Here is a 14,707-nt window from a genome sequence, read left to right on the forward strand (position 1 = left end):
TTGGAGACAGACCCATTTACTGCAGCATGAGCTTTGTGCAGCTAAAGAAGGAAGCTCTTGCTCAAGAAAGTTTGTGCTGCAATAAACTAGCACTTGTGGCGCCACAGGACACAGAACAAATGCCGTTCTCGGTAATTTATTTCGGGAAGCAACAGAACTAGTGTGTCTGTTGCATTTCAGGGGTGGTATATACCCAGCTATTCCCTTCACCCCATAGCAATGCCTTATCATTTCAAAAACTCAGAAGCGGGAGTTGTAGTAAGGTGTAATGATAGAGTTAAACATTGCCTCCAATTATTATGGGTTTGGCTAAGACTCCACCCCTTATTTGTTCTTGAAGTTACTTTCATTTTTCTATGCAGCTGTGGTTTAACCCATTCTTCAAAAACAACCTGTTGTTCTGGGCCAGGTTGTGGGGCTGTGGATATCAAAGCAAAAAAATATCTAACTAGAAGTGACCCTTAGACAACAGAGAGACAAGAAAGGGGTCTGCTTGGAACACTGCAAGAGTTGATAAGATGCTCAGTACATCAATGACGGTTTAAGGCTCAATGAGTTTGATTGAGGAATAATAAGTAAAGAAGGAGTAATAACTGATAAGGGGGGGGGAGGAAGAGGGAAGAGGAACAGGGGGAGAAAACAGAGATGTGGAAAAAGGGAGGAATTGTGGCGAGGAAGGATTAGGAGAAAGAGCTGGCACAGGTTGGTTGTTTCTTGCCACACCAGCTCTCTGTGTTCGCAGAGCAGCTGCTGCATCTCTCTGCGGTTTTGATGGTTCGACTTCCTCTACTTAGCAGGGTCAGTCCAGGCCAGCTCTGCAAGAGATGCTGTGTTCCCCAGAAAGATACAAGGGGCTCACTGTAAAAGCTGGCTTTTACAGAGGAAAAAAACTGTTCTGTTTTTTTAATAATAATTAATAAATAAATAAATTTGGCACTCTTTCCTCTGGAGCAGAAGATGCTTTACCCTGAAAAAAGTAAATGAAAAAAATAAATAGATAACGAAATTGAAATGAATGATGAGTACCAATTGCACTGATTCAAATTTAAAGCTCCAGATTTTGAATTGGGTGTGATGCTGTGGTAGACACTGCTCCTCAGGACTGTTAGGACAGAAGGCAGAGAGTCCCAGCAGTAGGTGCAGCCAGGGCCAGTGAGAGGCAGAACAAATGCTAGTTTTGCCCTCATCCTTCTCCTCCCTGGATCACTTTGGAGAGCCAGTGTGGTGTAGTGGTTAAGAGCGGTAGACTTGTAATCTGGTGAACTGGGTTCGCGTTTCCGCTCCTGCACATGCAGCTGCTGGGTGACCTTGGGCTGGTCACACTTCTCTGAAGTCTCTCAGCCTCACTCCCTTCACAGAGTGTTTGTTGTGGGGAAGGAAGGGAAAGGAGAATGTTAGCCGCTTTGAGACTCCTTCGGGTAGCGATAAAGCGGGATATCAAATCCAAACTCTTCTTCTTTCAGAAATGTAATTCCCCATCTGCAAAGGTATGGTCAGTTCTAGGCCTCACATTCTGCTTTCTGCATGAGCAGAACCTTCTTCAACTCAGAAGGCCTTCCTAGAGGTACACAAGCACAAACACTTCCTAGGACACAGCAAGCCAGTCAGTGGAACAAATATGGACAACTAGGATCTCCAAGCAGTGACAGAGAAGAGCTCACCCAGGCAATATTTGCAGCCCCTAAAAATTTGGTTGCAATGCCTTGGCTGCCCAATAAATTTAACTTAAAAAACAACAACGGAACAGCTTTTCTTATAAAATGTTTTAAAACTAGGTATCAATGAAATATGTCTTATTTTTAAAAATATTTATATACCACCAGCTCAAATAAAATACTAAGGTGGTATATAGCAATGTATAAGTACAGCACAACACAGCTTACAAACAGTACAAAATAATCATGAAAATGACTGGCAGTGACTAGCCACGAAAGTTTAAACAGTTACATAGGCCTGTTGCTATAAATATGTCTTTAGGAGATGTCTGAAACTAAGCAGTAAGGATGCCTGCCAAATCTCTGCTGGAAGAGTGTGGAAATGGTGGCGTCTGGCTGAGGCCAGACTTCTGAAACACAGGAGACACCTTACAGCATCTGTACATACATCTGAGACTGAGCTGGGACATAAGGGCCCAGGTAGCTCCCAAGACATCTTGGACCCAAGTTGTTCAGGGCTATGTATGCCAACACAAGTTCCTTGAACATGGACCAGCAGCATGTGAGCAGCCAGTGCAGATGTCTTAGCAGAGGTGTCACATGATGTCGACCATCTGCCCCCATCAGCAGTCCAGCCACTGCGTGGGAACATAGATGTTTAAAAGGAAAATCTGAAATATTTTGAAGGGAAAAAACTGGGAATCCCCCCCCCCAGGGTAACCTTGCTTGTTTGCTTGACTTTCCATTTTTGGCTGATAATAACAGTTTCCCCCCTTGCTGCTGCCCCACCCCCAAAGTGGACCTCTGGATGTCCGTAACTGCTGTGGCTTTCCCAATCCATTCACCCAACTTTGAGGAGTTGCTTTCTGTTTCCTTGGCAGCAGATGGCAGATTTCCTCTTGGCCAAAGCCAAGCACTTAATATGAAAAGGGCACTGGTGCCACCTACAGGCCAGTTTCAAACACATTATTATAAGCCTGCTTTTAGAGAGAGATTTCCAAAGAGATGCCAGGTTTTCAAAAAGAAGTCAGGGCCTTGTTTCTGAGCTTGCTGGCTTATCTGCACATCTACTCTGGAGGGAAAATCTGGCAACAACCTCTGGACCTCCAGATGTTCTTAGACTCCAACTTCCATCAGCCCCACATCCTCTGGAGGGCCACAGGTCCCACCCCCCCCACCTATTAAAGACTGTCACTCATTCTTGATCCTTTACATGTAGTGAGCCAAAGATTGTTTGTTTCTATATCTCTGGCCTTTGCCAAAATATGTGAAGACTACAGTTCTCAGCATGCTGATTTAGGGCGGTATCAAACTAAATAATAGTGTGACCAGAATGACTTCGGCTTGTGCAGTGGGACTTTCCCCATAGCCTGTCCCTAAAACGGCTCTGAAGGGTTGGGAGAACCCACAGCACAGATTTATCAGGGGAGGCACACTGTGGAAGTCCAGTTGTTCTGCTCATGCATGGATTTACTAGGCTCTACTTTGGACACAACCCTAAGATAACAATGCCTGGGCACAGACACTTCTCCTAGCTAAACATAGTTCACAGTAACAGTGATACCAGTTGTTTAGACACGTGTGATGTTAAGTACTTTTTGATATTTTTGTTTAGTTCCTCGAATCAACCTAACTTTCTGATTTTTTTATTGAGGTGCAATGCAACTTTGTTTGAATATAAATTAACTGAAATACACGCTCTATGGCAGAGAGAGAAAAGCTTGCTAGAAATTTTATTACAGGGATCCAGCAATGAAGTTTTGGCAGCAATCTTAATTAGAGTTACCAAGAAGCAAGCCTTGTTCGACATTTGGCCAATTTCAGTCTGGCTTGCAAATCTTGGATTTTCAGTCTTAAACACACACACACACACGCAGACACACACACACACACAGAGAGAGAGAGAGAGAGAGAGAGAGAGAGAGAGAGAGAGAGAGAGAGAGACGTAGGCATAGTGCTGGGTGAAGTTTCACATTTTCTTTATTGTTATTTTAAAAAGATTTCTTTCTTTTCCAAATATAGATCTAATTTCAGCATATAATTTAAAACTGACCCCTAGTACATGTTACAGAAATAGGAACTCCTCCAGACAAGACTCCTCCCTTCTTTCCAGAGATTGACTTGGGGCACGACAACAAACAGGACAGAATTTTGGACAGAGCAGGATTCATGCACATATACCCCTCCCCCCCCACCCTGAATCCCTTGGGGAAAGTGGAAGGGTCCTACACGAAGGGGTGGGAAAAACCCAAAGTAATAAAACTTCTTTCTCCAGAATTCCTTCCTATGATACATCCAGCTGAGTTCCCTTACAAAAGTTTGGAGGAGACACGGACACCTGACCTGCCTTGAGCTAGGCAGCACAGCCTGCCTGTAGTTTGGAAACAGGAAGGGTAGACAGTTGTCACCCACTAGGGTGCCCTCATGGAAAAGAACAGGAAAGAGGAGAAGCTTGCTCAAAGCTGGTCCTGAAATGATGCACAATTGCTTTCCATCAACACCATGGCCCCTTGGGCATTTATTTGTTCAACTTCTATGTCCCCACCACCCCACTCAGACCCAATTATCATCTATCAGGCCAGGCACCCCAAACAACCAAGACAGCATCTGGGTGCAGCAAGTGGATGATACAGCTCTCTAGCCTGCAGCCTACGTTACAGAAAATAAATAAATATTAAAAGGGTTGTTAACCTGCTCTAAGCCTAAGGGGTAAAAGAGGACCAGGAAGGTAATATTTTAGGTTGCACCTGACAAGCCACATGTTCGCTGTGCTGATTTTACCTTCTCTCCTGCCTTGGAGCCTGGGTTGTGAGCCACAGGGACCTTTCTCTCACACACCCCTGCTTCTTGGGGCCCAACTACACATTACTTTAGCTACACAGCTGCATGTTTAAATGCAGATGTATCTGTGTGTTTCTTAATGCAAATTGCCAGCTTTGGGGACAGGTTCCTGGTCAGGATCCTAGTAATGTGGGTAAGGAAGCCTTCTCACCCACTTACCCCCTCTCCTTGTGGTCCTGATCCATGTCAAACCTCCTGTGTTTCAATTCGCATTGAGGGGTAGGGAAAGCTCCCATTGGCTTCAGCAGCTTTTAAAATCTGCAAATTACACGTGCAACCCAGATTAGACTCACGGGGGGGGGGGGGGGGAGATGGTTAAAGCCTCCTCCCCTCCCTCCATGCTGGGTATTTGTTAAAAAACAAACCAACACCCTTGCATTGAAAGGCATGGCCATGTAGCAGTTTAGCCTTAAGAGGCCAGAGGCTGTGACCCAAAGGCAGTACAACTTTGCGGTGACTGCCGGCACAAAGAGCTCACAGCCTGCACAAGCCCATGAGATCTCTTGTGATCACTCTCACTCACTGCAAGCACCTCCGGTGGTTGTATGTTGTGGTCTGTGAGCCATGCGGTTTCTGCAGCGAATGTGTGTTTTGGGTTTGGTTGGGCTCGGTCGCCCATGGTAGCAGTTTGATAAGCACCAGTGCAATGCAGCTGAGTTTTGGATCAAGTCCTTGGTTGATATTAACTTCCTGAAATAAGCCGAAAGGTCTTAAATGACCTCCCACGTGCTAGGGCCAGTGAGATCATTTTTAATAACCCAAGCCAAACTTTTATCGGCAAATGTGTTCTCCTCTCTCCATTTCTCTTCCAGCTGAACACCAGGCTGCAGAAACAGCCCAATTACCCTGAATTTCACAGATGGCAGTAAGTTTTCCCCATAGCTCAGGCAGGTCTTCTTGTATCCAGTCCCTCATTGCTGAGGACATAAAATATATACACTATACAGAGTTACTGAGCGCAACAACAAATACATTAAAAAAGATCTACTCTTATATACAGTATTTATAAAAAGCAAATTGACCAGCCACCATCCCAGTACAAAAATACGTGTCTCTTATTTATGTCCATTATATTTATTAAACCCTAGAAATAATTACTTGTGGACTTTAAAATTATTTTTCTAACACCAGTGCTGCAAAAATATTCATCTTGGTTTTGCTTCCTAGCCCTGTACTCCCCACTCCCCACCCCATCTGAGTGCTGAACTTCATAAGGTGCATTTTATTAGTGAAGGAAAAGAAGAATCTTTCCTTATGGCTTTTGGCAAGAGGGGATATCGAGCAAAGAAGACAGCAGATATAACAATGGGGAAGGATTGTAAGATTATTGGAGGCTAGCTCATCTTATGCAAATGAATAGAGGGAATGATTATTTTCACTCTTTTTCAGCCCAGATTCCCAAAACCATTTACTTGAAAGTAAGTCTCATTCATTTAAAGGAAATTTACTTCAATAACAATGGTTTAGGATGGCAGATTACATCAACTGGCTCCCCCACTCCCCCCCAAATAACACTGCACCAATGCAGAATGTTATGTTGTGTCTGCTATTTTCTAAATGGGGAAGTGGTTCTAGGCAACTGCCATTAAGTTCAATGGAACTTGCCTAGGGATGGGTTCAATGGCGATTGGACAGCATCCAATGGGTATCAGGGTTGTGCAAAAGCAGTTCATTTCTACCACTAGTACCAGCAGTCACTCATTGGCAGATGTGTGACTTCCTTAGCTACATTCCTCAGACTATTTAAATGTGTTCCCTCCTGCACAATTCATGTAAAAGAATGTGTACTAGTTGCTATGGGGGGGGGGAAATCAAGAGTAAAACTACAGCAGCCTTTTAAGGTGCAAATTACTGGAAGCAGCAACAATTGCAAACAACGGCAGGGGGCAGAGTAGCTTCATGGTGTTGTGCCTGCTACTGCCCAGCACCCTGAACGGAACGTCAGATGGTGGCAGTAGCTTACAGACTGCTTCAACATGTATCTCATAAACTGGCCAAACGCTACATTTAAAAAATATTGTTATAAACAGCTGTACCACCCTGCAATCCAGTTGTACAAATAGCAGGTATGCTGCATTCACAAAATGGCTGTTTTGCGCACCAAATTTCACTGCGCGTGGAAAATGAGAGGCCCTGATGCTTCCCCTTTCCTGCACAGAACCTACACGGGATGCTGCTGTCCGTGGTCAGGAGTGCCATGTGAATGGGCAGAGCAAAGCCGCCCACCTGTGAATGCAGAAGTGAGTACCATAGGGATGGTAAGAGCAGGGATCCAGTGTTTTTCATCTCAGGAACTCCAGGATTGTAGGCATCTCCTTTCCTGCCTGAGATTTTATTTCCAGGAATATATGCTGGTTCATCATATCAGCTCACCTGATGACTCTGCTTCTTATCAGACGTACGACGGATAGGAGGGAGAGTCACCTGGCCAGGATGCTGAATAGCTGCAAGGCCAGGCTCCACCTGTACCTATTTAATAGTTATAGCACTTGTGTAATCAAAGTTGTTAGTGAGTATTGAATTCATACCTATTAAGAGAGCACATGCATTCTGAAAATGTACTCATGATGGCTCCTAGAATGCCTTTTCTTGCTCCAATATGGATCAAATGCGAGCCATTTTGTTGGTACACAATAGCTTCTGAAATACTGAAGATACCAGCATTTGGTCTGGCTGCGTAACATAATGAAAAATTTACAGGGCTATTACCTCCAAGTCCAGAAATACGCTTTTGTTATTCATAAGGGAAAGTGCACTTTGAAGTATCCAAATGTTTTTGTTTTGGTGTGCCAGTCACAGGGTCCTATGGAAGATGCTTGTTCATTTCACTTACTCAGCACCTGCCCCCTTTTACGAAGAAAAAGCTGTTTCGCTTTCCTGCACAACTCAGTGGATCTACTTTCGTCAGATGAATGCTGAAAGGTCTGGGAAAGGTTCCTCAATATTATGGGAGAAAAGCGGGGAAATTTTTTACAAGTGTCATCAGCTTCCCACTGCATAATAACAATTGGAAAAGGTCAATTGGAAATAAATTATGATATAAATGGAAATAAAATATATTATTCAGTGCTGGTGGCTCAGAAGCTTCTTGGGCTTCCTCTGTTAAAACTACCGCCCTAGTACAACCAAAGCTTCTTGCTATTAAACAACTAGCCCCATAATCCTGTGCTTCTCAAGAAAGAACCAATTACATATTTCAGATTTCATTCCCTAGTGGGAGGGCTGCACACCAGATATTAATTAAATGGGAAGAAATGCTCCATTGAATTCTCCTACCCTTGGAAGACTTCAAGCTATAGGAGCATGACAGCAGTTCAGAGATGCTGAATTTTACCATACAGTCTCCCATGGTTTTCTCATTCTGGAATGAGCTCAGCTCCATGAAGTCCTACATGCTACCCTTTGACTTGTGTCACTCATTCTACACACAACCTCCTCTTCAGGTCTCCATTAACTCCTTGCCCCAAATTACACATGAATCTTATATTTCAGGGGTGGGGAACCATGTTCCTTGTTGGACTCCAGCTCCCATCAGCCCTGGCAGTCAGAATGGCCAACAGTCAGGGATTATGGGAGTTGTATTTCAGCCACTTCTGAAGGGCCCAGTATTCATCACCCCGGTCCAAGTACTCCTTTATTTCCTAAGCTATTGACAGCAGTCAATCCTTCACAGCAAAGAAGTCCACTGTTCCCTGTGTTCCAGGGGGGAGACGTGGTTTTCAATTTTTCAACTTGCCACAGTAGTTTACAGCACATTTCTAATCATGTCCTATTGAATTCAATGGGGCTTACTCCCAGGTAAGTGAGGGTTTACAGGCCAAGCCTTCAACAGGGGCTTGATATTAAACAATGACCTACTCATACCTCCAGGCTTTGAAAAGCTTTCTGCTAATTTTCACACTCTGAGTTGCTGCCAAAGCCATATAAATGCAGAGGTGGGTTGAAAAGTCTCCCACCCTACATGAAATGCAGACCTACAAGTGTTACTCACTAGAAGACTGGACCAGGGGGTCAGATACTTTTCCTTAGATGCTTTTCCTTAGATGCAATACTCCCAGTTCCGGAGGTTCGCTTTCCAACTTAGACCTGGAGTTGTTATTTCCAACCTGGTCATTTCTCACACGTGACCATCAGCAAAGTCAATAGGACACCCATTGGTGGTAAAGAGCACTGCAGCTGGTGCAGCTTGAAGATCACTGCTTTGACTCCATCAACCCTACATTTCCCCTTACACATGGGTGGCAGCTGAAGGCCCCTGTCTGTGGCTGAATGACTGAGCCTGTGCTTGGCATACAGAAAGAACCAAGTGCAACCCCCCTGGCCAAGTGCAACCCTTCACATCTATAGTTAAAAGGACCAGGTGACAGGAAAGATTTCTGCTGAAGACCCTGGAGGGCAGTCAAGAGTAAAAGAGGGACAGGGAACATGTGACTTTCCCGATGATGTTGGGCTACAGCTCCCACCAAACTTGACCATTGGCCATGCTGGCTGGGGCTGATGGAGTCCAACAACCCCAGGAAAGCCACCGGCTCGCATCTGGGGAGTAGGCTTCGCTAGGCTAGAAGGACCTGGTGTAAGGCAGGGACAAATGACTACCCTGTTGGCAACTACTGGACTCTTTTGAGTTTCCCTTCTCAGGTGGCCTTCTGCTGCTTTTGATATGTTCTCAGCGGCTTTTTTCCTCCTTTTTCTTCTGAGCTTGCCAGGCCCAGGCTGACTACAGTAAGATGAGGTATGAAAGATTTCAGAGCATTTCAAACAAGTGCATATTTGGGAGGCCACCTCTGATTTAGGAAGAAGCCATGATGAATATTTTCTCCTAGATATATATAAAATATGACAACGACAAGATCAGAGAGTAAAGATGAGGAAGATCCATTTGTTCCTCCTGATCTGCTATTACACAAGGCCTCATATCCTAGTTCAGGGGGAACACTGAATGCCTATCTGATCGTACATAAATTACACTGAAGGAAAAGCAGGGACTCAATGGAGGGCAAATCCTTGCCAATTCGGGAAAGCAGCTATATAAATACAATTCCATTGGAATCTCATGCCTGCTACAAATTGGAGGAAAAGCAACATCAGTATGTACAAAACAAAATGAATGCAAATTCTCCTAGCCTACCGAAATTAGCAGCAATCAAGTCCTAGTGACCAGTTAGGCTGGCGGACCAGCTTGGTGGCAGGGCTACACTTCCCAACATGTTCAAGCAACTGCTGGCAGATAGGAAGAGAGGCCACTGTGATGTGTTAGTGGGGAGGGACCAGTCTCTAGGATGGACAGATCCATTTCCATTGCCTCAGGCGGTGGACCCTTTCAGGACACAGGAACCTCAGAGAGGCCTCAATGCCGTACTGTCTTAAAAGACATTGGGTGGGATTCACTTAGGGAGCCCCATCTGCAGAAGTCCTGTGCAAGGACTTCTACTTGCGCAACTGGAATTCGCCACCTGAAACTGACTGGAGGGGAGGTTCGGGAGAAACCCCAAAACGGCACGTGTGGGGAGGAGAGAGGGGATCATTTCACCCCGCAAGCCAAAAGTATTTGAGCAGGCGGAACGTTCATCATCGCACATTGAATTCCACCCAATGACTACTTGCCTTTACCTAATGGAATGAGGAGACAGAAACAGGGGTTTGATATCACTGACACAGGCTTGCTTCCCATCCCACCTTGTATGAAGGAGGAAGAGCTCTGTTGCTTACAGCTAACCGTTTGCCCCAAATGCCAACCATCTCTGCTTCACCTCCCTAAGCGAAGCTCAGGCATGCGCTAAGGAAAGCCAGCGTAAACCTGCACCCCAACCGACAGTTCAGAAAGGCCGACATCTCCAAATTGCTTCCCATCTGCCAGCCAGTCAGTTCCAAGACCTGTGGCCACCTTAGCGATGGCAATGAGGTCATACTTGTTTGCATGTGTTTTGTGTGGTACAGATAGCTGCGTAAAGATGGGAGAGAGCAAGGCCTCTGTGACCTCTGCCCTGAGCATCCTCTTGCCCTGAGAGAGGAGCGTTGATCATGAGGCTCATCGTAAGGCTCACACCCTAGCAGAGGGAACAGGACCAAGTCTGAGGGAAGAACTTCCACTTCCCCCACCAAGGAACAACACGGGCTCAGGAAGCAACTTCTGAGAGGGACAAAAGCCCTGTGGCTGGTGGGGGCTGAGGCTATTAAGACTTTAAAAACCAAACAGAAACATTCTGCCCCTCTCTCCCTGTCTAAAAGCATTTACTTCCAATTTGTGGCCCCAGTACCGTAATTCTGTAGGAAGGCCTGGCTCCAGTTCCCTTGTCAGTGGTGAACCTCAGGCCAAAGCTCTACTCTCAGGCTCTTTAGCCACAGTCCCCTCCCCCAATTTCCTCCTGTTCCTGCCCTTGACTCTCCAGTTGCCTCAGGCTGGGCTGGACATACTGGACATATAAGGACAGACATCCCACAGCAACCCTCCCACCCCTCTGGATTGGCCTATTTCCCTCATTTGCCTGTTCCTCAGGCACCGTTGGTCTGGCCCATCCCAGACAGTGAGATTAAAACAAATGCTCAAAAAGTTTAGGAACTGGTTTCCGGCTTGGTCTAGCCAGCAGCAGCCCCCCTGGCTCAATGGGGTTGCGTGTAGGAACTGAGTAGCGGAACAACGCCCCCTTGGCTCAGAGCGGAGCTGTGGACTAAATTACGGCACAGTACTAGCAGAGGTAGGGGAGCAGGAAATGTATCAAAGCTGGCCGAGTTTCCCAAGGCGTTGATCCACAGTTGTGAGGGTCCGGGCCTTGTCTAGTGACTGCCTCCGCTCTTCCCGCCACCCGATGCCCAGTCAATGATGATGAAGCTGAGGCTCATGATCATGAAGAGCACGCCAAGGCATGCAAAGAGGGCGGCCTGCGGGGGGGAGAAAAGGAGGGTCACTCACAGAAAAGGAAAGGGGCTTTTTGGCCCGGGTCTTCAGCCCTGCTCCTCTAACCTCCCCATCACCTAGATCAAGGATAGCCAGCTTGTAACTCACAGGCCAGATTTGGCTCTCAAAGGAATTTTAAGTGGTTCCTGGCAATCCTGCCCATTTTTGGTTCAGTAAAAGCACAGGCAGACTTTCTGGTCATGAAAGCAAGTGTCTCCTGAAGCCGCATGAGAGAATATATATCCAAGAATTCAATGTTTCGCTTCTTACCTGGGTTTTATCTATGAAGCCGCCAAGCATGCCAAGAGCATGCACTTCCACACTATGAAACCCTGGCTGCTACATAGTGCCAGCTTTACTTAAAGAGTGTGTCTTGTGCAGCCAAATTTGTCCCTAGCTTCCAGGCCGCTGTCTGTAGGACAGAGTGATCCTTGCAGTTGGTCGTCCCTCATCTACAACAAGTTATAACCTTCACAACCTTGTACATCGCTCTGATAATGTTTACGATGACAAAAACTTTGCTTTCCAAAGCTAGAGTTATTGATCTCTTCCCAGGTGAGAAAGCCTTATGGTCATATAAAATAGCCATAATTTTTCTCCTGTTAAGAGGTGAGAGGGAACCTGATGGAGGTATATCTACAAGGATGGCCAAACTGATTTTCTGTGCTCCTGACTTTACAACCTATGGACTCGAGGTTACTGCGGTCAGAATTATGATGGTATCTGATTGTCTCTGGAACCCCTGACTTGCGTTCTTGATTGATGAAAAGATCATTGGTGTCATGAGCAATTAGCAGCTCCCCAGATGAGAAGCATCCCCACAACTGCCTTCACTGAGAGGACAGTTCAAGAACAGCAGTGCCTGCAGGGCGATGTCCTCATGTGGACAGTCTAAGATAGGAGGGCCCACTGGGCAGGAGGCCCACACCTCACACAACCAGCAGCACACCCCACTCCTTTATAGACACCCCCAAAGGTCTCTAGGCCAAGCTGGGTTCCTAAACAGTACGTACCAGGATCTTGGGAGGGGATTTCGTGGGCTCCTTGTCCTTGGGCATGATCCGGATGTAGAATATTGCTGGGAAGATGAATATCAGGCAGGGGGCCGACGTGGCACCTGGAAGAGTCCAGAAGAGAAGAAATTCTAGTGACAATCACACACACACACACACACACACACACACACACACACCCCTCCAGAAAGGGAGAACACTAAGCTATCCACCCACCCTTCGCCACTTGTTTTTCCTAGGAGAAAGCAAAACAAGCTGTGCTGACGGGCCCCTGGCCTTGCCCCACATCCCTGGCAGAGGCCAGACAAGCTATTGATTTCCTGCCTTAGGAATGGTGTTTTCTTTCTCTCCTCAAACAGTGGTTGGGGAGCTGGGAATGAAAAAAATTAAGTCCTTTGAAATCACACTGCAAACAAACAGGTTGCTGGCGGTAGCCTTGATCCTTGGAAAAACGGGGCCTTTGGGCAGCAGAATGGGAGACCGGAGATGTGGAGTTGCATCCATGTTCTCAAGGCAGCAGAGAGGAATTATTCTCCCCCAAGTAGTCTCTATCCTCATCCTGACTCAAGAGTTTATTTCATCACTGTGAAGACTGGATTGCTTTTCCAGCATCAGAGCTGTATCGGAGGGGTGATTTTTGTGTAAAAACTGCCCTTCTGTGGAGTACTACCCGTAAACCAATACCCACAACAAATGCACAGCATACATTTAAAGCCCATGGCTTCCCCCAAAGAATGCTGGGAAAGTATGTAGCTCTGCGAGGGTAAATTACAATTCCCAGGATTCTCTGGGGGAAGCCATGCGGGTGTGCTTTAAATGCTGTGTATACAGTCCAAGTCAGAGTGCAACTCCGTTTTACAGGGAAGTAAAAATTACGATATTGGAATTGGTTATGAGAAAGTCACTTGACTGCTTTTTCTACATGAAGGATTTTATGTTTTCCTCATGTGCTCTGAAGCTTAGCCACAGTGGAGACAGGAAGAAGAGCTGAAAGAGCTTTCTGCTTTCCTCCAGGGTATGAATTAGTCTCTTTCGACCAAAGAACCAGCTCATCTATCCTCCTCTCTGTGGCCCAAAGTGTATCATGGGAATACCATGACCCAATAGCAAGTAGGATAATTTAAAGACAGACAAAAGTGGGCTCCCATTTGGCTGTACAGTATTAGTGTGCAAGGGCAATCCATGCAGTGCTTGCATCCAGCTTTTTAAACTTCCCTAATCTCTCTTTGTTAAAGGCTACCAGAACGCAGGAACCACAAGGAAAGAAAGTGATCTGCTCAGGACACAAGACACATATCTTCTCTCCAACAGTTTTTCTAAAAACTTCCAAAATTTATATTATTGCATTACTGTATTTGCACGGTTCACCCAAGGGGAAGGTGCAGGTAGAGTGTGGCAATGGCAAACAAAGAGACTGAGGTTAGGAAAAAGAGAACCCTTGAAAGTGGGACTCACCAATCAGTCCAAAGATGCCCAGGATGGAAGGAGCAAAAATGACAAGCAAGTTGATAGAAGTCAGCAGTATGACAGCAATTATTGTGTGCCGAATCCAGCTGAATTCCTTGTCTTGAAACAGCATCTGCTGAATTGCCCGGCGTACCTGGAGAGTGGAGGGAGGTATGGTCAGACTCCATTCTTAAGGGAAAATTCACAATTCTTAACTGCACAAGAACTTAGGCCTGCACTGACACCATATTCCCCATTTGTCCCCTCGCTCGACTGGGTATAAACGTGATCTCTTCTGATTTTGGACTCCAATGCCTATTTGTGACCTGCATTTTGGTGGGCTCTGGTTGCTTCTGTCCATATCCCAGCCAATTCAATCCACTACCCAACCAACCACCAACAGACTTGACTTAAATGGAAGCAGTAGTGGCCAATTTGATGGGGTTATGCCACCCTTCCACCATCGGTGTTGCTGCAGCTTACCTAGCTTGTGTTAGGGCAGGACGGCTGTCAGCGCTGTGTGGATGCACCAGCAGAACCACCAGACTGGCTCCATCAGTGCATCCACACAGCCCTGACCTCACTGCTGCAGTGCCACAAGCCCTCCAGGAAAGCTGCAGCAACACTGATGTTCGGTGGTGGTGGTGGGGTGCTCCAGATTAAAAATACTTTTATCCCAGCATTGTGGTTGCTGTTGGGAACTTGTTCTGCAGATCCCTCCCTTTTGAGTTTTACTTGTTGTATTAAGCAGCAACCAGGTAGGTGGAGCTGATCTTTTCAGATCTTTACTTTTGTGGTTAAATTTGGACCAAGTCACAGGGCCCTGCTTCATACAAAGGGCTAAATGTGCAGATGGT

General features: G+C 46.1%; 1 protein-coding gene across 4 annotated transcripts in view; it reads right to left on the reverse strand.

Moving 5' to 3' along the window:
* Nucleotides 1-3,617: 3,617 nt before the first annotated feature.
* The window catches only part of SLC38A3 (solute carrier family 38 member 3), a 157,246-nt gene continuing 146,156 nt past the window's right edge, over nt 3,618-14,707 (reverse strand). For all 4 annotated transcript variants that reach the window (XM_081851330.1, XM_081851328.1, XM_081851329.1 and 1 more), the window contains 3 exons: nt 13,860-14,004; nt 12,405-12,508; nt 3,618-11,375 (listed from right to left, as the gene is read on the reverse strand). In XM_081851330.1, coding sequence (XP_081707456.1) covers nt 11,271-11,375; nt 12,405-12,508; nt 13,860-14,004 — 354 coding nt within the window. In that variant the 3' untranslated portion in view covers nt 3,618-11,270. The remainder of the gene's footprint in view (nt 11,376-12,404; nt 12,509-13,859; nt 14,005-14,707) is intronic.

The sequence above is a fragment of the Podarcis erhardii genome (genome assembly GCF_964252035.2).
Source record: "Podarcis erhardii genome assembly, chromosome: 2".
Taxonomy (NCBI): domain Eukaryota; kingdom Metazoa; phylum Chordata; class Lepidosauria; order Squamata; family Lacertidae; genus Podarcis; species Podarcis erhardii.